The sequence below is a fragment of the Phacochoerus africanus genome, chromosome 2 (genome assembly GCF_016906955.1).
Source record: "Phacochoerus africanus isolate WHEZ1 chromosome 2, ROS_Pafr_v1, whole genome shotgun sequence".
Taxonomy (NCBI): domain Eukaryota; kingdom Metazoa; phylum Chordata; class Mammalia; order Artiodactyla; family Suidae; genus Phacochoerus; species Phacochoerus africanus.
Genome location: NC_062545.1, coordinates 272,268,371 through 272,295,719, shown reverse-complemented (window position 1 = coordinate 272,295,719; position 27,349 = coordinate 272,268,371). Strand labels below are relative to the sequence as shown.

The following is a 27,349-nucleotide window of genomic DNA, read 5'->3' as shown; positions in this document are numbered from 1 at the left end:
ATTGTCCCCACCGCCGCCACCACCATCGAGCACAGCCGAAGCAGACGCAGAGAGGAAAAACAAGGAGAGGTGGAGTGAACCCAGGGCCCTGCTCCCCAGCCCAAGGGCAACGCTAGACATTGTCCCAGTGAAAGTGGGGAGAAAAGTGAAGGCGGTCGCAGGAAACTACCATCATACAAAAAGGATGCAGAAGGCCATCTGAGGCAGAGGAAGGGTATGTAAACTGCGCTGGAGAAGGATGGGAGGAAAGAAGGCTTAACTCCAATCCCACCCCAGGGCAGGTAGGGGGAGAATCCCTCTTTCTTTCTTCTTTTTTTTTCTTTCCTTTTTTTAAGGCCCACACCTGCAGCCTATGGAAGTTCCCAGGCTAGTGGTCGAATTGGAGCTGCAGCTGCCGGCCTACACCCCAGCCACAGCCATGGCAGATCTGAGCTGCATCTGCGACCTACACTGAAGCTGGCAGCAAGGCTCCTCAACCCACTGAGTGAGGCCGGGGATGGAACCAGTATCCTCGTGGACATTGGGTCAGGTTCTTAATCCGCTGAGCCACAACAGGAACTCCCCCAGCTATTTCTGAGCCCAAGAAAAGCTCAAGAATATGGCATGATTGGCATCCCTGAGGATGGACCCCAGGGACCCCATGTTAAGCAGCGTGCCCCCTCTCCCCTGTCACTCACCCCAACACGCTCGGGGTACACGCCAGCCCTCAGGAAGGAGGCCTTCCAGCTATCCACTTCCTCCTGTGTCTCACAGGCCAGTTCCAGCTGCCGATAATCCTTGTAGACATTCCTGCAATGGGGCGGGTGGGGAGGAGAGACAGGGCAAAGGCCACTCACCCTGCTGGTTAAGGGCATGCGTGGACTGGGGTCATGATGCCCTGGGGGCCAGTCCTGATTTTCTCATTTCCCAGCTGGGTGACATTGGGCAAGTCCCTTCCTCTCTCTAAGCCTCAGTTTTCTCATCTGGAAGATGGGTTGGTAACGACAATTCCTGCCTCCTAGGCTTCTTGTGAGGCTTCAGCAGAAGGAGTGGTAAAATACTCTATTAGAAAGGGTCTGAGGAGTTCCCAGTGTGGCTCGGTGGTTAACGAACCCGACTAGTATCCATGAGGACATGGGGTCGATCCCTGGCCTTGCTCAGTGGGTTAAGGATCCGCTGTTGCCTTGAGCTGTGGTGGAGGTCACAGATGTGGCTTGGATCCCAAGTTGCTGTGGCTGTGGCTATGGCCAGCAGCTGGAGCTCCCATTCAACCCCTAGCCTGGGAACCTCCATATGCCGCAGGTGCGGCCCTAAAAAGACAAAAGAGAACATTAAAAAAAAAAGAAAGAGAGGGACTGAGCCCTCATAAAAGGGGCACCCATGGCAGTGCAACGTCTGGCTTAGATCTCAGCCCCCTGGCTTACCCCTGATGGCAGGGGAGGTGACTCTGATGGCAGTTGTATTGAACCTCATCTCTGAGTAGGAGAAAGTCCACTAGAGGGTTGGGGGGTGAGAGGCCTGGTACTGGCGCCGGTCCCACTGGACACTGAACAACATGAGAAGGGGGCTAGCATCTTAGGCAGGGCAGGTACTCAACCGGTGACTGCGGAAGGACAGGAGGGGAGGTGGGGAGAAAGAGGAGGGAGGGAGAAGGGAAGAGAGGGGGGGAGGGAGAAAAAGAGGAGAGAGGGAGGGAGGGAAGGAGGGAGACAGGAAGAGGGGGAGGGAGCACAGGCCTGCGATACAGACATGAAGCCTGGAACCGAGTAGGAGCTCAACAAACGTGTTGAATAAGGACTGGATGGGAGGGCCTGCGCCAGGTCCCTCTCCCTTCCGGATCTGGGGGACCCTCTCTACTCCCCCAGCCCCCAAGGAGGCAGGCAGGCACCTCTGCTCCGTGTTGAAGAGGGCAAAGATGTGTTTGCTGGACATGAAGCCCTTCTCCACGTCCCGCAGCTTCAGGTTGTCCACGGAGAGCATGTATTTCTTCTCTTTCTCCTGGAGGAGAGGCAGGAGTGGTGGGTGAGGCTGGCCCTGTTCTCTGCCACGCCTCACCCCCTAAGGAGGCTCTATGCTGGGGGGGCGGTGGCTGGGCGGTGGACCCCCAGAGTGGCCCTGGGCCTGTGGACACCCCAAGGCACGGCACAGCCCCCTTTCACAGCACAGGCTCTCCCTGATGCAAACCTGGCTTCAGAGCCCTGGGCCTGGGGGGGCGCCTCGGCTCCGCATGGCTCCCCACGGCATTCAGGCCCTTCCCACTACCTCTGCAATCATGCAGAGCCCAAGAGCCCAGGGTGGCCTGGCTGAGCTTGGCTGCCACGTCCCAGCCTAATCAAGCCCTGGAGGGGAGCCAGGCCAGTCCCAGCCAGGGACCCCAGCCTCTCTCGCCCCGGGTCTGGCCAATAGGGCCTGCTTTGGATAAGCCTCTGACTTCATTTCCTGACTGGGGAGACAGGGAAGGGGGGCCACCAGCCATCAAAGAGCTGGCTCAGCCCACTCCCCACAGCCGCCCATGTGTTAGCAATCAGGCACACAGCGCAAGCCTGGAGATGGTGAGTCTGTGTGTGCAACGTGTGTGGCTGTGTGGCTGTGCCTGAGCACGTGTCCTCTCACCATTATGCACACCCATGTGTCCCTGGGTGTGTTCAAGTGTGCCTGAGGAGGTGGCAGGCTGGCTGTGTGTGTGTGTGAGCATACTTCTGTAGGTGTAGGTGGTGGTTGTAAATGTCTGTGTTTTGCACGAAGGTGCCTGGGGGACACGTGCTGTGTGTGCACATATTTACATGCATATCGTTTGCATAATGGGCTGAATCAGTTTGGTTTGTCTGTATGGTCTGGGAGGAGTTACGTGCATCTGTGGATGGGCGTGTGGGTGCCAGGCCCACGTGACATGTGTGCTCCCCTGGTATGGGCTGACATGCCTCTGTGGGCTTCTCTGTCCAAGAGGGGATTCTCAGGCATCTTTGGGAGGTACCCCAGGCTGGGGCTATGGGAGGAGGGGAGGGGTTTCTGCTGCCTGTACCCCCCTAGTCCACCCAGTGCCTGGGGGTGGTGTGTGAGGGGGTCTGTGTGGGGCTTGGGGGACTCGGGGCTTGGGGGGACTCGGGGCTTGGGCATGGGTCTCGCCCTGATCCCCGTCCTGGCGTTATCCTGCCCACCTCCCTCTGCCCCCCACACTCGCCTGGCCCGTCCAGCCACATAAAGCCCTCTTTATGCCAGGCGGGTGGCCGGGAGCCCCAGAGGGTGGCTGGGGGAGGAGAGGAGGAAGTTGCACACCCGGCCAGGGAACATCTGGAAGCATTCGAGGGAGGCCCCGCCGCAACCCGCCCTGCGCTCTGGGGTTGGACACTAGGTAGGAGCAGCCTCCTCCTTCCTGCAGGCCGGCCCCCTCCCCAGGCCCCTCCTCCCCAGCCACAGCTCCCGCTCACCCCTGCCACGTCAAAGGAGGCAGAAGGGGAGTCGGAGCAGAGAGGGGACCCCGGGCTGGCTGGGCTGGGCTGGGGGCCTTGCATCTCCAAGACATGGGGCCGAAGCTCTCATCCGACGGACAGACAGACCCGGCTGCCTGGATGGATCAGAGGACACCTCCACTCCGTCTACCCAGTGTTTAGACTATCTGTTCAGGACTCCCAAATTGTACAGTAGTCTGCACATTGGTTAGGCTGGGCTGGGTTAGACCCTCGGCGCCACCGCTGGAGAGCCGGATGGACCCCTACCCGCCATCCCAGGACCGGAGCCTGGAGCTGGGGCAGGGGGCTAGTGGGGGGGCACAGGGTTGGCTGGGGGGAGGCACAGAGGCATGGGTGGCTGGGAGGGTGGGTGGCGGCGGAAGATGGGGGAGCAGGGAGGGCTGGGGATGTGGGCGGCTGCCTGTCTGCCCAGAGGGCCACCCAAGTCCCCAAGTCCAGAAGGCTCGGGACTGGATGGAGAAGGGAGATAGGTCAACGTCCCCCCAGCCTGGACCACCTCCATGACCCCAGCTGTTTTAACCCCAAAAATCTACCCCCATCCCCCCGACACACACACACAAAACCTCGCCTCAGCCCCAACACCCCCACAACCCAGAAACGTACATTCCCACATGCGAACTTTAAATCCCACACCCATGTCCTAAGCACACACACATCACACGTGCATGCACACACACGCACATACAGACACACACACCCACTCACAATGGAACACTGGCCCTCTCCCATCTGTATGTACCGAACACAGACAATACATACTCTCGAACAGTACACACGCATACCCTCCCTCCACCAGCCCACTCGTCACATGTATACACCGACACTTACACACCAAGCACAGGCACGCACACCCGAGGTCCCACGTCAGGCACACACGGTCTGTCTCCAAACACACATGCAGACCTCATGAACCGAACCCACCCAGATGCTTATCCCCCGAATGCGCTCCTACGAAACACCCACACATCATGGCCACAAGCCTCACATAGACCCCCAGCTCCCAGCACGGATGGCCCACCCCACTCCCCCAACACACACACACACACACACACACACACACACTGCAACGTCAGCTCCCCATGGGACTCAACTCAAATGTACACACAAGGCTCAAAAACGACCCCTTACAAATACAAGAAGGGGGCCCCTCTCAGCTATACCCACCCCCATTGTAGCCAGTCGCTGGCCCTCAGCCCAGGTCACACTGTCCCCTGGCCCCAGCTAAGGAACCTCAACACAGAGGCACCAGGAGCTGTGGGGCCAGCCGTGGGCATCCCCAGTCATGGGCACATTTAGGGAGCCTCCCCGAGCAGGAGGAGCCCCCCACACCCGTGTGCCCCGCCATCTCACACTCCATCCCTTCCAGGGGCCCCTGTGCTCTGGGAGAGGCCAGGGCTGGGGGTAATGAGGTCCAGATGGCTTGGCGCCCCCGCCAGTGATGACGGAGGGCCCCGCCCAAGGTGGGGAGGGGGGACCGGCCTGGGGCCACTTGGGGGGGGCAGGGATCAAGGAGGGGGCTTGGAGACCAAAATCACAGGCCACCACCCCACGCTCCGCTCCCCCGCTGAGCGCACCCTCTGGGCTCCCCGGCTGAACAGCCCCCACAGGGAAAAGAGGGTCCCTCCCCCACCCCTTGGCCAGCTGGACTTCATTACCACACCCCCCCAGCCCCCGCCACCCCAGCCCTCCCTGCTCTCTGGTCACCTCTGGAATCCAGATGTGGAAGCCAAATAGACTCATTCTTAAAGGAGACCAGCAGCAGAGGAGGGAGGTGGCAGGGGTTCTCCGCGCCCCAGGGGGCGGGGGCAGGGAGGGCTTGGCGTGGTGCCTCTGTGGGACCCCGTCACTCCTGGCCCCTTGGGCTGGAGGCACCCTGGGTGTTTCCCTCCCACTGTCAAGGTCTGGGGCACTGGGGTGCAGGGGTTAACAGGGTGTCTGGCAGCTGGACTCGTGTGTGTCATGGGCCTGTGGGGGCCACGGAGGAGGAGGCACGCCCTGGAGCAGGAAAACAGGAAGGTTGTAGGGCTGGTGGGGTCACGGGGGGCTGGCGAGCCCAGCACCCCTGCATACTTCCTCCAGGGCGCTCAGCCCCAAGCTCCCCTGGTCCTGCCAAAGCCATCTTCTCCATCTGGCCTGGATGAGTTCCCAGGAGGGCCTGCCACCTCCACCCACAGGTCTTTGATGGGACTTTCGCTACCCCAGCTGTGTGGTCCGCTCCAAGTCCCAGCCTGTGTAGGGTCCGGGCCTGACTCTGGCCATCAGCCAACCCCCCCTCCCCCAGATGACCAGTGGCCTGTTACTCACCTCGTCATCTTTGTACCAGGACAGATTCTCGGCGGTCAGCACAAACCAATACTCCTTGGAGCCCCCCTTCATGATGCCAATATTGTTGATAGTCAGCCAGCCCTTCCGGATGACCTGGGGGGTGAGGGGGCAGGAGGTCAGAGGGCAGAGGCCGGGATCCCCCTTGGAGGATGGGGTAGGCAAAGAGGGATCCCTCAAAAGCCCAACCCTCCCCCAGCCCTTGGAGGTCTGGCTGAGTCAGGGAGGGTGGGGACCAGACCTGCCCTGGCTTGAAACACAAGTGAACAGAGTGGAAGATGGGGGAAAGCAGAGGTCAGCTCAGGACAAAGAGGCCTCTGTGCGTCAGAGCCATCTGAGTAGGGGACTGGTGGCCTTGGGAGGGGATGAGCTCCCCGCTGCTAAAAAGTGTGCAAGCGGAGTTTTCAGTGGCCAACTGGGCAAGACAACTCTGAGCATCTTTTCAACTTAAGAGTCAATTTATTCGAAGCCGTCTTTCTGACCTCAGGGCCTTTGCACAGGCTGCTGTTGACTCTGCCTGGAAAGCATGTCCTCCTGTTCGCCCTGCAAATCCTACTCCTGGTCTGGGTGTGGACTCAGAAGTCACATTTTCAGGAGTTCCTGTCGTGGCGCAGTGGTTAACGAATCCGACTAGGAACTATGAGGTTGCGGGTTCGGTCCCTGCCCTTGCTCAGTGGGTTAACGATCTGGCCTTGCCGTGAGCTGTGGTGTAGGTTGCAGACGCGGCTCGGATCCTGTGTTGCTGTGGCTCTGGCGTAGGCCGGTGGCTACAGCTCCGATTCGACCCCTAGCCTGGAAACCTCCATATGCCACAGGAGCGGCCCAAGAAATGGCAAAAAAACAAACAAACAAAAAAACAAAAAAGAGGTCACGTTTTCAGGCAGGCTCTCCCTGGGCCCCAGCATAAGCCAGGACCCCTATTATAATCTTTTATCGCTCTCTTAAGTCTTCTTCTATGGCGGTGGCTGGAACTTGGAATTTCTGTGTGTATGTGAAGCTACCTGTTGATGTCAGCCTGTCTTGCTCTCCGTCACTGATGTATGTTCCCAGCCTTTGACTGTGTGCTCCGAGGACAGCAAGTAAGTGGTCACTGAATATTTGTGGCATGCATACAGGAAGGCTGTGATAGCAGGGGTCTAAGAGTCTTTGCCCCCAGGCCCCGGGGGGGGTGTGTGTGTGACAGAGTGTGCAGACAGGGGGTGGGGGTGGGGGGCTGAGCACAAACTGCCCACATCCCCCTTCCCCGGGGAAAGCCCACAGCAAGGGGCAAGGGTCTCCTTTCACGTCAGGGAGCAATTCTCCTTGGGACTGTCCTAAGTTGCCTGACACAGACCAGGGCCTGTCAATTCTTTTTTTTTTTTTCATTTTGCCTTTTCTAGGGCTGCTTCCAGTGGCATATGGAGGTTCCCAGGCTAGTGGTTGAATCGGAACTGTAGCTACCACCTACACCAGAGCCACAGCAATGCGGGATCTGAGCGGCATCTGCAACCTACACCACAGCTCACAGCAACGCCAGATCCTTAACCCACTGGGCAAGGCCAGGGATCGAATCCGCAACCTCATGGTTCCTACTCGTATTCGTTAACCACTGTGCCACGACCAGAACTCCGGGCCTGTCAATTCTACTCCAAGGGGCAGGACCACTGACTAGACCCTGCTGGTGGGCCAGACCGAGGGCACCAGGGAGCTGCTTCTGCCCCCCTCCCTCAGCCCTGGCCTCCCTGGCATCTCTCCTGAGCATCCAGAAAAGACCAAGGGGCTGGCAAGAAAGCCCTCTAGGGTCAAGCCTGCTGCTGAGACCCTCAGAGCCCCACCTGGAGCCCCCCCTTAACCCCCTCTGGCTTCCCCGAGAAGCCTGGGGAGAACTCACGTCGCACAGTGGATCAGAGCTAGTGGCTGCCTTGGCCATGAACAGGGACATGGTAGCCAGGTGCGCCATGAGCCTTCTCTCATTCTGTCCCCATCTTGTCATTGCCTTTTTTTTCTTTCTTTCTTTCTTTTTTGCTTTTGCTTTTTAGCGCTGCACCTGCAGCATATGGAAGTTTCCAGGCTGTGGGTTGAATCGGAGCTATAGTTGCCAGCCTGCACCACAGCCACAGCCATGTGGGATTGGAGCTGCATCTGCAACCTACACCACAGCTCACGGCAATGCCAGATCCTTAACCCACTGAGCGAGGCCAGGGATTGAACCCGTACCCTCAAGGATACTAGTCAGACTTGTTACTGCTGAGCCACAATGGGAACTCCTCATCATTGTTTTTGGAATTGAGTCTGCATGCCACAGCCCCGTCCTCCATCTCCTTGATCTGAAAGACCTCTCCACGATCTGAAAGACCTCTCCGCCTCCCTCCTGCCCTGATGGGCAGCCTTTGTCTTCGCTCAGCCACCCCCAGCGCTGCCCTCATCCCTGCTCGTTCAAAACCCCCTCCCAGAGCCTGGTACCAGGGACTTCCCATTCCTCCAACTCCCGCCCTGCCTGTGGCCTGAGTGCAAGCCCAGGTCTCCGAGGGGCAGGGCCAGGGTCTCACTCCTGCCCAGGAGCCAGCACAGGGTAGGCACCAGTGAGTGTTTGCTGAACCGAATTGTCCTGGGATGGTGCCTTCATGAACTCTTTCATTCTACTGAGCACTTACTGTGTGCCAGGCATGGTGCCGGGGGCTGAGGATTTACTGGTGCACAAGACAGACCCAGCCCCTCCCCTCATAGGGGTCAAGAGGGAAATGATACAATGTCAGTGATGACACAAACACCTGCATTATCACAAAAACTGTGGCCTCTGGAAAAGCTCAGACTCTATGCTGGTGGTACCACTGGGGTCGAGAAGTGATGTTTGAGTAGAGATCTGAAGGACAGAGCAGGCGAGGAGGCACTCTGTTGTCATTTCTTTATTTCTCTCTCTCTCTCTTTTATTTTTTTTTCTTTTTTGGGGATGAACCTGCACCATATGGAAGTTCCCAGGCTAGGGGCTGGCTGCAGCTGCTGGCCTACACCACAGCGGCAACACTGGATCCAAGCGGCATCTGCAACCTACACTGCAGCTTGAGCCAATGCTGGATCCTTAACCCAGTGAGTGAGATCAGGGATGGAACCCCCATCCTCATGGATACTAGTTGGGTTCATTTCCACTGAGGCACAATGGGAACTCCCCGGTCTCTTGCCATTTCATTCAATTCCTTTTTTTTTTTTGGTTGCACCCATGACATGTAGATGTTCCCAGGCCAGGGGTTGAACCTGTGCCACAGCAGTGACCTGAGCCACAGTAGAGACAATGCCAGATCCTTAACCCACCAGGCCACCAGGGGATTCCTCACTCATATCTTCACTCAACTCTCTGGTAGAGATGCCAGCTTAAAAACACGTCTCTCCCATCCGTCTGTCCATCCATCCATCCATCCATCCAGCAGATATTTTAAAAAGCTCAGTGCCAGGCCCCTTCCAGGCATTTTCACCCACCCCAGCCCACGTGGTTTACCTCCAGCTGAAGTAGATGCTTAGCACATGCGCACTGATGGACAGATTGGCAGGACTCTGTGTGTGGTTAGGCCTTGCCTCTGGCCTGAGGACATGAGTGGACACCCATATGCCTGTGTGTGCAAGCAGCTCAAGCCAAAGAGTGCCCTCTTGACCCCTGCACATTCCTGCTACGAAGGAGTCCCTCCTCCCCCTCACTGCACAAACCAAGAGCCCCAGTCCTGGTACTCACCAGAATCTCATCCTGCAAAGAGGTAACCATAGCAACCACGAGAGGCATCGGGAGAGAGGAGAGAGGGTTACTGAGGCAGAGTGGGAGGCTTGTGGCTGGCATCTGACAGGCTCCCTGGGCCCCGTGGGACCGTTCTCCTCGGGGGAGGGGGCTCTCAGAGCTTGGCGTCCATCCGGCACCCTCCATCCCTCGGGCTGGGGCCCTGGGGTTCACTCACCTGGTTGCCTGAAGCCTTCTTCTTGTTCATCTGGTTGCTCCTCTGCTGAGCACTAATGGGGAGAGAAAAAGAAGCATTTCAGAACATCTCTCAAGAGGCTCAGCTTCATCGCCCCTGCTCAGTAGCCACCAGATCCAGGGGCTTCATTAACCCAGCAGACCTAGGTCCCAAACACACACACACACAGAATCACACGAGATGTCACCTTCTCTGACCAGGGAGCACTCACTTGGCAAAGCCTATGAAGTCCTCGTGGTTGGTATTCATGTAAGCCAGCTCAATATCGATGAGAAGCATGACCTTTGAGGATACACAGGTCAGTAGACATGGGGAAAAGATACCACAGAGTTTTAAAATGCATGAAAAGCTGGGAGAAGCATACTTGCAGCATACGTAGAATCCATAGTAAATAAACCTCTAGTCCATAAGAAATAAATAACTGGATCTATAATAGTATCCATCACAAATACACAGTTCCTCCCCATGGATAAGTGAAAGCCGAGACACACAGATCCAAAGAGTCAAAGAACATGAATGCGTAATCCATCGAAGAAATGCGTACAACCTATAAGGGTATGTAAAAAATGGTCCCTCTCATTTATGGAGCGACAGAAGTTAAAATGAGGCCCTTTTAACTTATCAGATTAATAATACATATTGATAATGACCAATGTGGGCACAATGGTGGGAAGACAGATTCCCTCACACTATTAGTGGAAATGTAAATTAGCATCATGTTCTTGGAGGGCAGTTTGGCAATATTTGACAATATTAATATGTATAGGCGTTCCTGTCTTGGCTCAGTGGAAACGAATCCGACTAGGAACCATGAGGGTACAGGTTCCATCTCTGGCCTCGCTCAGTGGGTTAAGGATCCGGCATTGCCGTGAGCTGTGGTGTAGATCTCAGATGCGGCTCGGGTCCCACATTACTGTGGCTGTGGCTGGAGGCTGTAGCTCTGATTGGACCCCTTGCCTGGGAACCTCCATATGCCGCAGGTACGGTCCTAAAAAGACAAAAGACAAAAAAAATTTTTTTTTAAGTATATATTCATTTCTAGAACCATCTCTCAGAGAACAACTGGGAACCAGCCAATGGTCATCAGAAGGTGAAATAGACTCTGGTATCTTCTAAATAAGAAAGCATTCTACAGCGGTTCAAAAGAATGAGGATAACTTCTCGGTTCTGGCCTGGACAAATCCCCTTTGCAAGTAATGAAGAAAGATAGGATTTATAACGGAGGCATGATGAGAATGCCATTCCTGACGCACGCGGCTGCGTTCAGACCCAGACCCTGCGGCTTCCGGTGAGCTTGTCCTCACAAAGCCTCACGTTCCACAAATGAAGTGTTTGTGCCTCACGGAAGTGGTGAAGACACAACAGGAGGAGGAAAGTCACGTGTCTGACATGTAACAGGTGCTCAAGAGATGTTAGCTACAATTATCTTTAGAGAAAAAAGGCAAGACACACAGCAGGCTTGTGATTCTTTAAGATCTAGAGGAAATCCGGGCGTTCCCATTGTGGATCAGTGGTAACGAACTCGACTTGTATCCATGAGGACACGGGTTCGATCCCAGGTCTCACTCAGTGGGTTAAGGATCCGGCATTGCTGCGAGCTGTGGGTCATAGACTCAGCTTGGATCCTGGGTTTCTGTGGCCGTGGTGTAGGCTGGCAGCTGCAGCTCCATTTCAACCCCTAGCCTGGGAACTTCCATAGGCTGTGAGTGCGGCCCTAAAAAAAAAAAAAAGATTTAGAGGAAATCTGGAATCTATATGTTCCTAGGATGAATGTCTGGAAGAGGACACACCAAAATTATTTTTTTGGCCGCATCTGTAGTATGAAGAAGTTCCGGGGCCAGGAATCGCACCTGAGCCACAGCAGTGACCCCAGCCACATCAGAGACAACACTGGATCCTTAACCTGCTAGACCACCAGGGAACTCCCATCCCAGATCCTGTGTTGCTGTGGTTGTGGTGTAGGCCAGCCGCTGTAGCTCTGACTCGACCCCCCTAGCCTGGGAACCTCCATATGCTGTGGGTGCAGCTCTAAAAAGAAGAAGAAGAAGGAAAAAAAGTCTATCCATACAATGGAATATTATTCAGCCGTAAAAAGGAAAGATATTCTGACCCATGCTACAACCTTAAGAACATGATGCTCAGTGAAGTAAGCCAGATACAGAAGGACAAATGTTGCATGCTTTCATTTATAGAGGTACCTAGGTTGTCAAGTTCATAGAAACCGGAAGTGGACAGGTGGTTGCCAGGGGCTGGGAGGAGGGGGGAACAGGAGCCATTGTTTAAGAGGAATAGAGTTTCATTTAGAAAGATTGAAAAAGTTCTGTGATGGTTGCACAGCAATCTGAATATACTTGGTACCACTGAAATGCACACTTTGGTTAAAATCGTACAATGTATGTTATACGTATTTTCGCACAGTGAAAAAGCGAGAGAAGCAGAAAGTTAGTGGGAGGAGAGCAAGTACAAAGGAGACAGAGACAGAAGAGCCAGACCGGGGAGAAGGGGGCGAGCCCAGGGTCACAGGCGTGAACGGCGGCGGGCTGGGGACTCACCTGCTCCTTGGTGCGGCCTTCGCGCTCCCGGATGTGCGTGGTCACGATCCGCTCCATCTCCTCCCGCAGGCGCGGGTACTGCTGGAGCTGGGCAAGGGTGGGAGGGGAGAGAGCCACGTACACGGGGGGCACGGGCGGGAAGCACCCAAACCCACCAGAGTCGGGGGATCCAGGGTCGTGGGGCGCGGGGGCGGGCGCACACAGAACGCCAAGGCCTGGGGTCCCAGGAAGCTGATGGCACCAAGCCACGGCCACCCCTTTCCCCCAGTTGTGGGTTCCAAATGGCAGTTCAAGGGTCTTCCTGGCTCCAGGCCCTCTTCGCTAGCCTACTCGGGCAACTTCACGGGGGAGGCGGCTCCCGGGGGCGCAGGAACGCCCGGAATCGGTGGCAGCCGTCTCGGAAACAGAATGGTCTGGGGCGCCGTTAGCTCCCCAAGTGTTCCCTGGTCCTCAGGGCTACTGCTTGCCTTCTCCAAGGCCTGGTGGCACTGTCAGGTGGGGCAGCAGACAGGTAAGAGCCTGCAGATGACTATCCGGGGAGAATCTGGGGAGGGCAGGGCCCAAGGTGCCAGGTGGCCTCCTGAGTCAGGCTGGGGACGGGCAATGCTCCTTGTCAGAGCTGGGGGAGCGGGCAGGCGAAAACCAGCAGTCACACAAGGGACATGCAGGAGGCACAGACATGCGTGGGGTTGGGGTGGGGCATGCAGAGTTGGGGTGCCAGCAGCATGAGCAGTACCCTGCGGGGGCCTGGCTGGACCCTGGGGCCCTCTTGGTAGAATCCACCCGATTTTGCCTCCCTTTGCATGCCCTGGCCTGGCACCACCTCCCCTCCCGACCACATCCGCCTGGCTCCCAGCTGGCCGGCCAGCCTGTCTCTACCCCACTCCTTTGGGGTAGGAACTCAGCAGGACCTGTTCCCCCCGCCCCAGTTTTTATCTGCTGAGGGCAAAGGGAAGGTTGCTCCAAGCTCTTCCCCTTCTGCCTGTGAATTCTGTCCTCAGCTCAGCCCGGCTCTGGACAAAGCCCATGTCAACTCCTCCTTCAAGACTTTGTTGCATGTCGCCTCTTCCGGGAAGCCTGCCGAGATCACCCGTGATCTGCGTTAGTGACCTCCATGTACCCCGCCCCACCCCCTCACTAGTTGCCCTGAAGGCAGGGGCAGGGCTGGGCACAGCACCAGTGCTCCAAGAGGGCATGTTGAGGGAATGAGGGAATGAATGAAGGATGAATGTCTTTGCCCTTCCTGTCAGGGTGGGTGCGTGTGGGCTCCTCTGCCCTCTGGCTCCTGAACAAGCAACTCCTCAGAGGGGGGACCTCACTGAGCTGCCCCTGGTGGGAGCCTCCTCCTCTGCCACAGTGGGGCCCAGACCTAGCCCTCGTCCCTCTTTCCGCACCTGGGTCAGGCCCCTCAGGTGCGTCCCCCTATGTGGGAAAGAGCTGGAGGTTAGCGTGCCCGGGTCACAGGTAGTGATTTCGAGGGCAAGACAGAGGCCAAGGAGATGGGGCGGTGGCGGGGGGGGGGTGGGGGTTATTGGGAGGTTGGTGGGGGAGAGCAGCGCCCTGGATGCCAGCCCAGGAGAGGCAGACCTGAAAGATGCCACATCCTCCCATCTCCCCCTGACTGTCCCGTGGCGGTGCCAAAGGTGTAGCTGATGTGGCCAAGCTCAGGGGACCTGGGAGAGAGGCAGCCTGAGACCAGGGGCTTGAAAAACAACACTGGCTGGAGGGGCCCAGTGGACCCGTGAGGCTCAAGGATGGGCTCTCATTTCCCACAGTCTCCAAGTTGGGGCAGATTTGAGACCGAGTCACGGCTGCCAGAAAGCCTCCTCCGAGACGGTCCCAAGTGCTCCCTCCCAGGGTGGGGGTGGGCGGGGGCAAGGAGGGAGAAGGAGGCAGCAATTTGCCAAAGAGCATGACCAGTTCTGCCACTAACCGCCTGGATGTCACATCTGTCAAGTTTTCCATGTGACACACGTGACAGGGCAGCCTCAGTCCCTTTGAGAAGTTCTGTTCCTTTTGAGCATCTTTTTCCATTCTGGCTGCCTCTGAGCATTTCCAGGACTTTCAGCCAGTTTTTCAAATGGAACATTTCTCTCTGTGTTTGGCTCAGCAGGGCAGTCAGCTTGGAGCCCACTGTTTAGTGGTCAGGAACACAGGCCCTGGAGCCACATGGCTCTGGGTTCAAAGCCAGCCCTCTGTCCCACTGACTGTCCTTGGGAAAATGATGAGACCTCTCTGAGCTCAGTTTCGCCATGTGTGAGATGGATGTAACAAAGGCAGCTTCCCTCTTGGGGTTGTTGGGAGGACTGAGCAGCACACCCCGTGATTGCCATTAAACTCTGCCTTTCATGCAGAGGTGAAAACTCTCATCCCAGAAGGGCTAGGAATGGTTAGCATGACTAGTATCCATGAGGACGCAGGTTCAAGTCCTGGCCTTGCTCAGTGGGTTAAGGATCCGGCGTTCGCCGTGAGCCGTGGTGTAGGTCACAGACATGGCTCGGATCCTGTGTTGCTGTGGCTGTGCAGCTTCAATTCAATTTCTAGCTGCAACTTCTAGCCTGAGAACTCCATATGCTGAGGGTGCAGCCCTAAAAAGACAAAAAAAAAAAAGGAAAAGAAAAAAGCAAAGCAAAAAAAAAGAAAGAAAGAGTGGCTTGCTAGATTGAGAAGACTTAGGAAGGAAAAAAAAATTAAGATAAAGATGGGTGAATTTTACTATGTAAACAAAAAAATGACTATGCATTAAATCAATCAAAAGGCAAAAATATTTTTGTAGAAATGGTGTAAAGCTTTCCTTTCTTTTTTTTTTGGTCTTTTTGTCTTTTTGTCGTTGTTGTTGTTGTTGCTATTACTTGGGCTGCTCCTGAGGCATATGGAGGTTCCCAGGCTAGGGGTCGAATCGGAGCTGTAGCCACCGGCCTACGCCAGAGCCACAGCAACGCGGGATCCGAGCCGCGTCTGCAACCTACACCACAGCTCACGGCAACGCCGGATCATTAACCCACTGAGCGAGGGCAGGGACCGAACCCGCAACCTCATGGTTCCTAGTCGGATTCGTTAACCACTGCGCCACGACGGGAACTCCAGGCTTTCCTTTCTAAAGCTTTTTGTTGACTAACTTTCTGCACACAAAAATTTACTGACTCATTGTAAGAAATCTGAACTAAACTTTGTGAAACAGAAATATTCCTATGTTCTTTGCTCTCTCAAAATAATGGTTAGCAACTATGCCTTTGGAATTTTATCATTTACATATATTACTATATGATATATAGCTTATATATTTATCACTTATATATATTACTTTTCCCCAAAAATTATTATTATTTTTTCTTTTTTGGCCATACTCTGATCAAATCAGAGCCAGGGATCAAATCAGAGCTGCAGCTTCAACCTACACCACAACTGCAGCAGTGCCAGATCCTCAACCTGCTGTGTACTGCAGGAACTCCATTTCCCAAAAATTCTATATATTCTTTTCTGAAACCCGCTTTTTCTTCTCCATAGTACCTTGTGGAGGGACGTGTGAATGGAAGTAAATAGTCCTTGGCCTTTTAACAACTATAGTCTTTCATTTTTTGTGATCCTATAATCAATCCCCTCTTGATGGACATTTGTGTTGTTCCTAAAACATTACCATTTACCCTAATTACTGCTTTTTTGGTCTGCAATTCAGCAAAGGGCTCCACAGTTGTCTTTTTTTTTTTTTTTTCTTTCCACTCTTTAGGGCTGTACCCTCAGCATATGGAGGTTCCCAGGCTAGGAGTCCAATCAGAGCCACAGCTGCCAGCCTACACCACAACTATAGCAATGTGGGATCCGAGCCGCGTCTGCAACCTACACTACAGCTCATGGCAATACCGGATCCTTAACCCACTGAGCAAGGGCAGGGATCCAACTCGCGTCCTTATGGATTCTAGTCGGGTTCGTTAACCGCTGAGCCATGAAGGGAACTCCCGTTCCACAGTTTTTAAATGTTTATGTCTAGTAATCAGTCTTCTAGGAATCTATCCTAAGGAAATAATCCTAGAGAAAGAAAAACAAAGTTCTTTATACACAAAAATTTCATTGCCAGGTTATTTATAATACTGAAAAACTGGAGACAATTTCAATGTTCACCAATAGGAAAACGATTAAGTAAACCGTGATAATTCTATTCAATAGGGTATTGTGCAATCATTAAGAATGCTGCTGTAGACTGTGCAATAATATCCCCCGAAATATATATTCTCAAGAGAAAGGAGTTCCTATTGTGGCTCAGTGGAAATGAATCTGACTAGCATCCAGGGGGACACAGGTTCAAATCGTGGCCTTGCCCAGTGGGTTAAGGATCCAGCATTGCCATGAGCTGTGGTGTAGGTTGCAGACACAGCTCAGATCCCATGTTGCTGTGGCTGTGGTGTAGGCCAGCAGCTACAGCTCCAATTCTACCCCCAGCCTGGGAACTTCCATATGCCATGGATGCAGCCCTAAAAAGACAAAAAAAAAAAAAGAAGAAAAAAAAAGAAGAAAGAAAAAGCAGGATACTAGTATATTCACCGTGTGAATACCTAACAAGATAAATAAGCCTGTGCATAGGGAAAATGGTTTGGAGAGAGGAACTGGTGAGAACTTTTTGGAGAGCAAATCTTGCAGAAGTTACCAAAACTGTGAGTCCTCACCTCCATTGACTAGGCAATCCTAGACTAGAAATCTGTCCTCCACAAACAACAGGCTAAATATGACAAATACAGCACTGTTTGAAAAAGGGGGGAAAAAAAAGGTTGAAACAACCTACCTGTCAGTAGGATATTGCATCAATAAACCCTGTCATATGTCTATAGCAGAGTACAATTCAGCCATTCAAGAGTATGATTTTTGGAGTTCGCATCGTGGTTCAGTGGTTAACGAATCCGACCAGGAACCACGAGGTTGCAGGTTCGGTCCCTGGCCTTGCTCAGTGGGTTAAGGATCTGGCGTTGCTGTGAGCTGCGGTGTAGGTTGCAGACGCGGCTCGGATCCCGTGTTGCTGTGGCTCTGGCGTAGGCCGGTGGCTACAGCTCTGATGGACCCCTAGCCTGGGAACCTCCATGTACCGCGAGAGCGGCCCAAGAAATGGCAAAAAGACAAAAAAGAAAAAAAAAGAGTATGATTTTTTTTGGGGGGGGGCGGGTCACACCCGCAGCATGAGGAAATTCCCAGGCCTGGGATAGAACATGCCACAGCAGTGACCCAAGCTACAGCAGTGACAACACCAGATCCTTCACGGCTAGGCCACCAGGGAACCCCTCAAGGGCATGATCTTTATGTAGTTACATGGAAGGATTCTATCCACACTGCGTGGTAAAAAAGTGTTCATGAATCAGTGTGTGATCACGTGATCCCATTTAGGTTAAAACTGGTGTATCTCTGTAATTAGTTAGGAAGGGTGTGCCATCAGCAATCCTTATCTCTAGGCTTGTGGGGTTTTAGGGACTTTTGCTTTCTCTGGGCTATTTGAATATTTTTCTAATAATCACGTATGATCAGAAGAAAACCAACGCTGATAATTTCACTTTTTAAATAAGGATTATACTTGCAGAAAATGTACAGCCATCTCCATGTGCCTCGCTGGAAAGGGAGGGTTGTTGCCTCCTTTTTACTTTTGGGCATTTTCCAAATTTTCTTTCATTGAGCATGTGCTACTTTTGTAATGAAAACCCAAATTTTTAAACCACTGAGTTATCTTTTGTCTTCTTCTGTAAAGGGATTTGAGGCAGCTTAAAATAAACTCGATGTTTTTTTAGTGTAGCAAAAGTAAAATTGTGTTGGGAGTTCCCTTTGTGGCTCAGTGGTTAATGAACCTGACTAGGAGCCATGAGGATGTGGGTTCGATCCCTGGCCTCACTCAGTGGGTTAAGGATCTGGTGTTGCTGTGAGCTGTGGTGTAGGTCACAGACATGGCTCAGATCTGGCATTGCTGTGACGTTGGCGTAGGCCAGCAGCTGTAGCTGCGATTTGACCCCTAGCTTGGGAGCTTCCAAGTGCAGCGGGTGTGACCCTAAAAAGTTAAAAAAAAAAAGAAAAAAGAAAAAAGAAAAAAAAAGAAGAAAGAAAGCAAAAACCAAAAAGCAAAAAAAAAGTAAGATTGTATTGCTTAGTATTCATGATGCGGTGGGACTATAATTTAGATGCTACGATATACATTATGCAACGGAGACTCTAGCCCAGATTTGATCCCACCAGGACCAGGCACCGAGTGGATGCTGATTTGCTTCCTCTGTTCCCATTTGGCACACAAGTGATGCAGGATTGTGAAAGGGGTGCACGGGACTATCTGTGGAGGAGCCACGAAAACCATGATACTTATATGAAACAGGAAGTTAAGGCAGAGGTGCCCCCATTTCCCAGCATAGGGAACTTTTGCAAATACAGGTGAGGCTGGGCTCATCTAGTCCCCTGGGAAGAACTGCTTCAGATGGTCTGGCTAAAAATCCCCCACATGTCCCAAAGGTGACAGACAGGAAAAAGGCATCGAAAAGGTCACAGATGACTCAAAAGAGGCTGACCCGTCAAACATGTACGGATTACAGAAAAGTGAGTAATCCAATATGCTTTTCGGCAAATTGATATGGAGGGACTGGGGAAGCTCCCCGACCCCAGGAGGCCCTGATCCCAGATCTCTTCCCTTGGCGTCCCTGAGTCTCTGCTTTTCTTTTCTGAGACTCGGTTTTGTCTTCTGTCCAAGGGGAATAGTACTGCCCATTTCTTCGGGTTGTTAAAAGGATCATGTCAGATACCAAGGGCAAGCACTTAGCCCACCTGAACACTTGCTCAATAAACGGCGGCCAACTCCTTTCACCCAGGTCATCAAAAGAGGCCACTGAGGATGCTTGGGTTCGAGCAAAGTCTTCTGGCAGAGATGGGGCCTGAGGGAATCATGAGTGCAGGCAGACCCAGGGGTATTAGCTGGCATGAGACCTCAGGGCCAGGAATCACCTGGACCAGCCTGGGCGTCTGGGTCCACGTGGGTGGCTGAGAGGCTGCCAGGCTTGCTCAGCGGATGGTTCTGCCCACGGGAGGCCCTGGCCCTGAGGAAGGGCCGGCCAGGCCCAGCCCCTCCCAGGCGGCCGTCATACCTTTTCGCTACACTTTCTGATGGTGGCCGTGAGCTCACTGACTACCATATCCACACACTTGATACTGGGCTCTTTAAGCTTCTGCACCTGCTTTTTCACTGTGGCTTCAAAAGCGAGGTCAGGTGTGAAGAGGCCCGTCCTGCACCCGGGGAGGAGGAGGGGACGGGAGGAGGAGGAGCAGCCAGGGTGGGCGGGCAAGGAGAAGGAGGGGAGTGACAGCCAAGCAGGGCCAGGATCCGGGGTGGAGGATGGCACGGGCACGAGGGAAGAGAGAGAGACACCGACACAGAGAAAGAGAGAGAAGACAATGTGAGCGTGGGACCTGGCCATCCTGCTGCCACCCGGACTGGCACCTCCCAGGTGCTGCCAAGAAACACCTCCCACCAGGGCTCTGAGGGTCTGGAGGGGTCTGAGGGCCCAAGCCCCTGCCTCATCCAAGGGCCCTTATTGAGTTCATATTCTCTCCCCAGGGCTTGCTCCCCCCACCCCACCCCATTCTTTAGCTACACTGAGCCTGCCCTCTCTCGCTTTTCCTACAACATTTTTGTCACAGCCTTGGGTCCTGCTGAGGAGCTGACCCAGGTCAGGACTCCACCCACTCATATTTTCTTCAATTCTAGGTTTCCCAGAACCTCCTGTATTTACTGCATCCCTACTCCAAAGCCCAGAACATTCCCTACCTCCATCAAGGTCGTTGCATCCAGCTGCCCAGGCTGTGCACTGCACAACTCAAGGGGGCTCCATTTACAAAGACAAAGATGCAGATGGTGCCCTCTGGAGTTGCTGTGTAGCTGCCTGATCACCATTCTCTAGCTCCCTCCTCTACTCCTGCCCTTCCCTTTCTCCTCGAGGGGTGTTCTTTGCCTTTCTCCCAAAGGGGTCTGGAGGAACTCAGTTTGGAAAGACAGAAAGAGAGAGAAAAGGGAAGACAGAAAGAGTGGAGATGGTGATAGAGAGGGGCCAGGGCAGGAGTGGGGAGGGGAAAGGGAGGGAGGCTGGGGGTGGAATCAAACGAGCACTGGACTTGGAGTCCAAAGCCTTGGCTCCGAGTATCAGCTCTGCCACCTCCTAGCTCATATGATGTTGGGCAAGTCACTTGCTCTCCTGAGCCTCGGGTTTTCCTGCTGTGAAATGGGTGCCCTCCTCCCTGCCCTGCCCTGCCCTCCTTGAGTGGTTCTGCGAGGCTCAGATGATGCAGCAGATGGAAGCGGGCTCTGTCTCTGGAAGGCTGGATGTGGATGGAAGGGATGGGTTCAGTCCCGAGGGAGGGTCCTGCGTGAGGGTGGGTACGATGGGGAAGATGCGGGGCAGTGGGGAGTCGGGACACCTGTTTGACCTGGGTCCTCTGGAGCCTTCTGGCCTTCCAGGCCCCTAGGGCAGCACCCGAGAAAGTCCTGTCTCTCATCTGTCTCCAGGGCCCAGGCTTCCCCAAGACCCCTCTCGGAGCCCCCAGAGAGGCCCCCCCTTCTGAGGGCAGGTAAGGGGCTTAGGGTGCCCTCAAGGCCTCTTCTCCCTGAGCTGGGGGAGCCCTGGGTGGGCTCCGAGCACGGATCACCACCCTCACAGCTGTCTGACCAACGTCTAAGCCCTGGTCCCCGGGCCTAGGGGCCGGGGGCTGAGTGGGGCCCCCTGGGAGAGTCCCCCTGTCCTGGACTGCGGTGGCCTGCCTCCCCCACCCCGCCGAGGCCTGAACATGCTACCGAGGAGGCAGTGGGGGAGGTGGGGCAGGAGCGCCTAGCAGCAGAGCAGGGCGGGGCAGGGGGGGCTGGCCGGGCGCTGGTTACCTTCTTGGTGCACTGTCTAACGGTGCTGATTAGCTCCGAGATAACCATGTCCACACACTTGAGACACGGTTCTCGGATCTTCTTCACCTGCTTTTTCACAATGGTCTCAAAGGCCATGTCTGGGGTAAAGAGCCCCGTTCTGAACGCCCGGAGCAGGAGAAGGGCACGGTGTCACAGGCCAGCTCCTGCCAGGAGCACCAGGCCAGGGGCCCACCCCAACCCCCTGAGCTCTGCCCTCGGGGTCCTCCCACTACCCCTCTCTGGGCCTCAGTGTCCCCACCTGAGGGGTTCTAATGAAGGACTTTGAATCGATGCTCTTTTTTTAGCGGGGGGGGGTCTTTTTGCCTTTTCTAGGGCAGCACCCTTGGCATACGGAGGTTCCCAGGTTAGGGGTCAAATCGGAGTTGTCACTGCTGGCCTTTGCCAGAGCCACAGCAACGCCGGATCTGAGCCGCATCTGCGACCTACACCCCAGCTCATGGCAACGCAGGATCCTTAACCCATTGAGCGAGGCCAGGGATCGAACCCACAACCTCATGGTTCCTAGTCGGATTTGTTAGCCACTGAGCCATGATGGGAATTCTGAATCGATGCTCTTTAGGGCAAGACAAGGTCTGCTTATAACTGGTGCATACTGTGTCCTGTTTCATCTTAAGATTCTATTTTTCCAAAAGGTTCTATCTGCTGAAGGGAACTAGGAGAGAGGATTTTTTTTTTTTTTTTCCCCTGTGCCTTGGCCAATGCAGTCTGTAAATTCCATGCTGAACCTTGGAATTGAACCTGGGACTGGTCTTGTTCACTGCCTGGCACATAGCAGGTGCTTTAAAGTTTTCTCGTTGAATGATCATTGCAGATCTGGGTCCCTGAAGGGGAGCTAAGCTTTTAAGGAACAGTCTATTTCCAGTATTCCTTCCTGCTTCACAGGCTTTGGGGTTGGCTAGAGGGAGGGAGGTGGGGTGGAATGGGGCCAAGTTTGAGCTAATGGGATTATGGGAGGATCTGGAGGGTGGAGAGGCCCCATCCCATCATAAAAGGTTCACAGACCAACAGCTAGATGCTCCACCCCAGGCCCCTCCCCAGTGGTCTGGGCAGCTTTAGATGGGCCGGGGGGCCCAAGCCCTGAGGGTGCTTCTCCAGCCACTGTGTCTTGGGCTCCATCCAGCTTGGTCTAGCCTCCGAGCCCTACTCTCAGAGCCAAGCAAAGGAGGGCAGCAGGCTGCAGGTAGGGGGATGGCCACATCTCCCATCCACCTCCCCCCAGCCAGAGCCCATCCAAAGTGGGGGCCAGAAAGCTGGGGGACAGGAGACTGGGGACTGGGGCTCTTGGTCCTTCCTGAGGGAGGCTCACTCCATCACTCCTTCTGCCTCTGCGCTAGACCCCTGCTGCTTTCCAGGGTTCAGCTCCCCTCCCCAGGCCCCATACGTGCCTAATGCCATGGATATTCTTGATGGCATAGCTGATCTCCCTCCGGAGTTCCTTCTCATCAAACTCCATCTGCGGAGGAGAGCAAGAGAGGGTGGGTCAGGGCCTATCCTGCTCCCACGGTTGGGCACCAGGGCCTCTAGTGGGGTCGTGGGAAAGACCTAGGTAGGTGAGTAAGAGGGAGGGTAGCCCTCCTGCCCCTGGGGAACCCGCCTACCTTGACCAGCTCAAAGGGGAAGCGCTCATGGAAGATCCGGTTGATGCGGGCTCCCCCCGACAGTTCGTAGGTGTCGATCTGGTCCCCTGAGCCTTCAATGCGCTTCTCAAAGTCGACAGCGAACTGCTGGACCATCCTGGAGGGGAGAGGGTTATGACCTGAGTGGGTGGCAGCAGCCCAGGGGAGGGAGAGCCTGGTGCTGGGAGGCTGGGCAGTGGGGGGGCAGCTCCGTGTTCGGGAGTCAGGAGGTGGGGAGGGCCTCACTGCAGCAGAGCCTTGGTCTTGCGTGCTGGGTCATCGGGGCGGAAGTTCTTGTACTCCTCCACCTCCTTCTCAATGGACAGCAGCTGGCTCTGCAGCTTGTTCCGCAGCCCGGGCAGTGTGTCCCGGATGTGGTTTGTCAGTTGCTGGGGATGAGGTCGAGGAAAGGGTTGAAGCCATGGTCACAACCCCCGGAATGCCCACAGGATCAGGCAGGGACCCACATGTTTGGGGTCTCTGTGGCCCTGGTGACGTGTGTAGCCACAGCCCCACCCACTGCTGCCTTGCCCACCAGAATGAATGCTGCCGGAGGGCAGGGCCTGGCACCCAGTACATGCCACAGAGATGTATTAACTGAGTTCAAGAATCAGGAGTTCCCGTTGTGGCGCAGTGGTTAACGAATCCGACCAGGAACCATGAGGTTGCGGGTTCGGTCCCTGCCCTTGCTCAGTGGGTTAACGATCTGGCATTGCCGTGAGCTGTGGAGTAGGTTGCAGATGCGGCTCGGATCCCGCGTTGCTGTGGCTCTGGCATAGGCCTGTGGCTACAGCTCCGATTTGAACCCTAGCCTGGGAACCTCCATATACCGCGGGAGTGGCCCAAGAAATAGCAAAAAAGACAAAAAAAAAGAAAAAAAAAAGAATCAATAACTCCATTTCCAATAGAAGCCAGAAATCTAGATTTTGTTTTGTTTTAGGGCCGCACCCGCGGCTTATGGAAGTTCCCAGGTGAGGGGTTGCATTGGCACGTGGGATCCACGAGTCGCGTTTGCAACCTACACCACAGCTCACAGCAACGCCGGATCCCCACCCACTGAGTGAGACCAGCGATCGACCCTGGATCCTCATGGATACTAGTCGGGCTCTTCACCCCCTGAGCCGCAACGGGAACTCCCTAGATTTTTATTTGAAATTACCTGATTTTGACTAATTTAAGATTTTCGGACACCACAAGAGCCAAAGGAAATGAATCCCGGCCGGTGATGGCTAGAAGGCTGTCCCCTTGTGCTCTCTGGGTTTAAGGCCTCCTTTAAGGTAATTCTCAAGTTCTGGGGCTCACTGTGGTTAGGTTCCCACACACAGTATCTCGAGGAACTGCACAACAACCCTAAGGAATGGATCTTATCACCAATCATCATTTTACCAATGCAGAAATAGAGGCTCAGAGAGCTGGAGAGTCTTGGTGGGTGAGCGACAAAGCTGAGAGAGGAACCCAGGTGTGTGGCCTCCAGAGACTTTGATTTTGCCCCATGCCACACAGACACACACACACACCCCTCAGTAATTCTGCAGGCCCCATCCGAGATGGAGAAACACCCTAGGGAAGCCCCTGGAACCACCCATCCCCAGATGAGCCTCTCCCAATTTCAAAAGGAACCAAGGTCTTCAGTCTTGAGTCCCCAAGCCCAAGCCCTTGTCAGGGCCAACCTCCACATGAGGCCTGGGACTTCTCTCCATCCTGGGGGATTCCGGGGCTCCCCTGCCTGGCCCCAGACAGAAAACAGTCAGCAAAGCTCTATGGGATGGTAGGCAACCTTCGCAAAACAAACTTTAATGATTCTGTCCTCCTGCTGGATTCGCCAGGCCTCAGACTGGCCTGAGCCCCTACCTGGTTGAGGACCTTCTGTAGGTAGGGCGTGCCCATGCGGTCAGCCAAGTGGCGATAGGAAGGGTGGGAGAGGAAGAACTTGCGTTCAGCAGCCAAGGCAGCCGTGATATCTTTCTTACCATCGATGTCCTTCTGGCTTCGGTTTACCACGCCAATGTAGCCTGTGGACGGGGCGGAGGTCAGGGGCCACCAGCCCTGCAGGGGGCGGGCTGGGGCCAAGGGGCGGGGCGGTGGGTGGGTCAGGGGCGTGGCCTGCCTACCCCTGCGCAGCGGGAGCAGCTTGTTCTCCAGAACATCGCGAGCATCTGTTCCTTCGTCCATCAGGTCCAACTTGGTGATCACCCCAATGGTGCGCTGACCTGGGGCGGGAGGTGGTGGTGGCGGGAGAGGGTTGTCTACATCCGCACTCGCCCTCACACAGGAGACCCCAGGCTCTCCCAATCTCACCCCACTCCCCCCATCTCCCAGCCCACTCCCTCCCTCACCCACTGCCTGCCTCTTCTCTCCCCGACTCATTCATTCTTCACAGTGGCTAAAATGATTTTTAAAGATATAAACCTGATCCCACGGCTATTCACTGAGACCCTCTGGTGGCTCCCCCCTACACTGTGAATAGACCCCCGGGGCCTTGCGTGTCAGGTACCTGTGGGAACCTACCCTGGGGGTCCACCTCCTTGGCGACCTTGAGGGCATCGGAGTTGGCCAGGTCGGAGTTGGCAGGGGACACAGCCAAGATGAGGCAGTTCTCCTTGGTGACGAACTGCATCAGCATGTCTCGGATCTGGAACTCGATGTCAGGAGGCTGGTCCCCCACCGGGACCTTGGTCATTCCGGGCAGGTCCACTAGGGTCAGGTTCAGCACTGGACAGGGCGGCAAGAGGGCGGGCTCAAGGCGAGGAGCGTGGCCATGGGCGGCGGGGAGGGGGGGGAATTAAGGAACGGGGCGGGGCTTAGAGATCCGCTGGGAAGCTTGGCCGTAGGTGGGTGGGGTTAGGGAAGAGAGCTACTGCAGAGGCCCGTTAGAGGCGTGGCCAGGGGTGGGCGGAGCCATAGCAAGGTGGGGCGTGGGGCAGGAGGCTCGGAGAAGCCGCCGTGGGGGCGGGGTCTGTAAGGAGGTGCCAGCTGAGGGGCGGGGCCAAGGAGCTGGTTCCCCAAGGGGCGTGGCTCAGGAAGTGCGCTCAGTGGCCGCGGGCAGAGCGGTCGCCTCACCGTGCGGCGAGTAGACGCGGAGGTTGATGGGCACTGGAGAGATTCCCTTGTTGGTGCCGGTGACCCGGTCTGTCTCGGCCTCAATTTCCAGGCGAACCTCTTCGAAGTCGGTGAATTTCTTCCCCTTGCAGTGCAGGAACTCGGCATATTCTGCCCCAGAAGGAGGAGGGGGGAGGGGGAGTAAGCATCATAGCCCAGAACCCACCTGGATCCCTTCTCCCCCTGGGAAAAGATCCCTCACACACACGCATCCCCAACACCGCCTTCTCTTCCCTCCCCCCACAACAAAGCCACCTCTCCCTTATGCATTTTTATCCCCGCTGTTCAGATGGGAAATGAGGCCCCAAGAGGGGAAGCCCATACCTGTGGTAGCATTGACCAGCTGCAGAACCAGGGGACGTCGGGTGACAATGCCAGATCCTCGTGGCAGGAAGTCCCTGCAGTGAGTTGGGAGTGAGAGGAGGGGTAAGGTCTGAGGAGGCTCCCTCTGTCCTAGGGGCACCTGTCCTGCCACTGGGAGCTCCGAAGCTCTCCAAAAGTGCCCTGCCACACCTTAGCCCAAGGGCTTTAGGTCACTAAGGGGAGAGGGCAGGTGAGAAAGGTGAAAAGGCCACCTGAGTTCTCTGGGTCACAGAATTTGTGCATCTGAACTGCCCCCAAAACAAGACCAGAGACCCCCAGACCACTCTCAGATCCGCTCTGTGTTGGTTCTGAGCCAACAGGAAGCTCCTGCCCCAACCCAGCCACTGCCATTCAACTCAGGAGAAACTGAGGCATGCGATGCCCCGCCACCCATGTCTAAGTGTCCAGTCCAGAATGGATGCCAAGGAAATGGGGCTGCACCTCCTCCCCTCCCTTCCGCTGTGGGGAAAGGCACCCTCTCACTTCCCCTTCCCAGGCCCCATCTGGCTGGGGTTGAGGATGAGGGGGATGGGAGAAGGAGGAGACAAGGAAAAAAACTCATGTTTCTTAAGTGACTACTGCAAGCCAGGCTCCTTGTGGGTAGTGTCTCATGGACTCCACCTAATAGCCTCACGAGGAAGACACTGCTGTTATCCCCATTTTACAGATGAGGACACTGAGGCTCAGAGACCTTCAGGTTGCAAAGCCAGTATCTACCAGACCCTTGGGCACAGATCTGTTTGACCCCCTGGTGAAAGGTTCCTGCCCTTTAGCTCCCTGCAGACCCAGCTCCCCTTGAAGGACTAGATCCAAGGGGTTGCTAGGTCACCTCCTGCCCCCAGACTTAATATCTATTCCTCAGACAGTTTCTTGTGCCAGTGTCAACCTCAGCAGTTTTTTCAGCTCTTTTTAAACTTTTTTTTTTTTGTCTTTCTAAGGCCACACCCACAGCATATGAAAGTTCCCAGGCTAGGGGTCATATCGGAGATGTAGCTGCTGGCCTATGCCACAGCCACCGAAACACCAGATCCAAGCCTACACCGGAGCTCACGGCGATGTCAGATCTTTAACCCAATGAGCGAGGCCA

General features: G+C 55.0%; 1 protein-coding gene across 14 annotated transcripts in view; it reads right to left on the bottom strand.

Annotated features, from left to right (window-relative positions):
• Positions 1–27,349, bottom strand: part of DNM1 (dynamin 1) — a 49,602-nt gene that overhangs the window by 7,031 nt on the left and 15,222 nt on the right. For 8 of the 14 annotated variants that reach the window (XR_007133311.1, XR_007133312.1, XR_007133313.1 and 5 more), the window contains exons 2-17: positions 26,224–26,297; positions 25,861–26,010; positions 25,309–25,512; positions 24,912–25,010; positions 24,652–24,812; positions 23,047–23,189; positions 22,783–22,918; positions 22,570–22,637; positions 21,143–21,281; positions 12,262–12,348; positions 9,921–9,991; positions 9,692–9,743; positions 9,475–9,486; positions 5,754–5,867; positions 1,868–1,977; positions 678–789 (exon numbers count right to left, since the gene is read on the bottom strand). Coding sequence is in view for 11 of the 14 variants with exons in the window: in XM_047768538.1 (XP_047624494.1) it covers positions 678–789; positions 1,868–1,977; positions 5,754–5,867; positions 9,475–9,486; positions 9,692–9,743; positions 9,921–9,991; positions 12,262–12,348; positions 21,143–21,281; positions 22,570–22,637; positions 22,783–22,918; positions 23,047–23,189; positions 24,652–24,812; positions 24,912–25,010; positions 25,309–25,512; positions 25,861–26,010; positions 26,224–26,297 (1,732 nt within the window). In the remaining 3 variants the exon portion in view is untranslated. Of the gene's footprint in view, positions 1–677; positions 790–1,867; positions 1,978–5,753; positions 5,868–9,474; positions 9,487–9,691; positions 9,744–9,920; positions 9,992–12,261; positions 12,349–19,358; positions 19,498–21,142; positions 21,282–22,569; positions 22,638–22,782; positions 22,919–23,046; positions 23,190–24,651; positions 24,813–24,911; positions 25,011–25,308; positions 25,513–25,860; positions 26,011–26,223; positions 26,298–27,349 lie in introns of all 14 variants that reach the window. The other 6 variants (XM_047768539.1, XM_047768549.1, XM_047768545.1 and 3 more) reach the window with 3 other exon arrangements.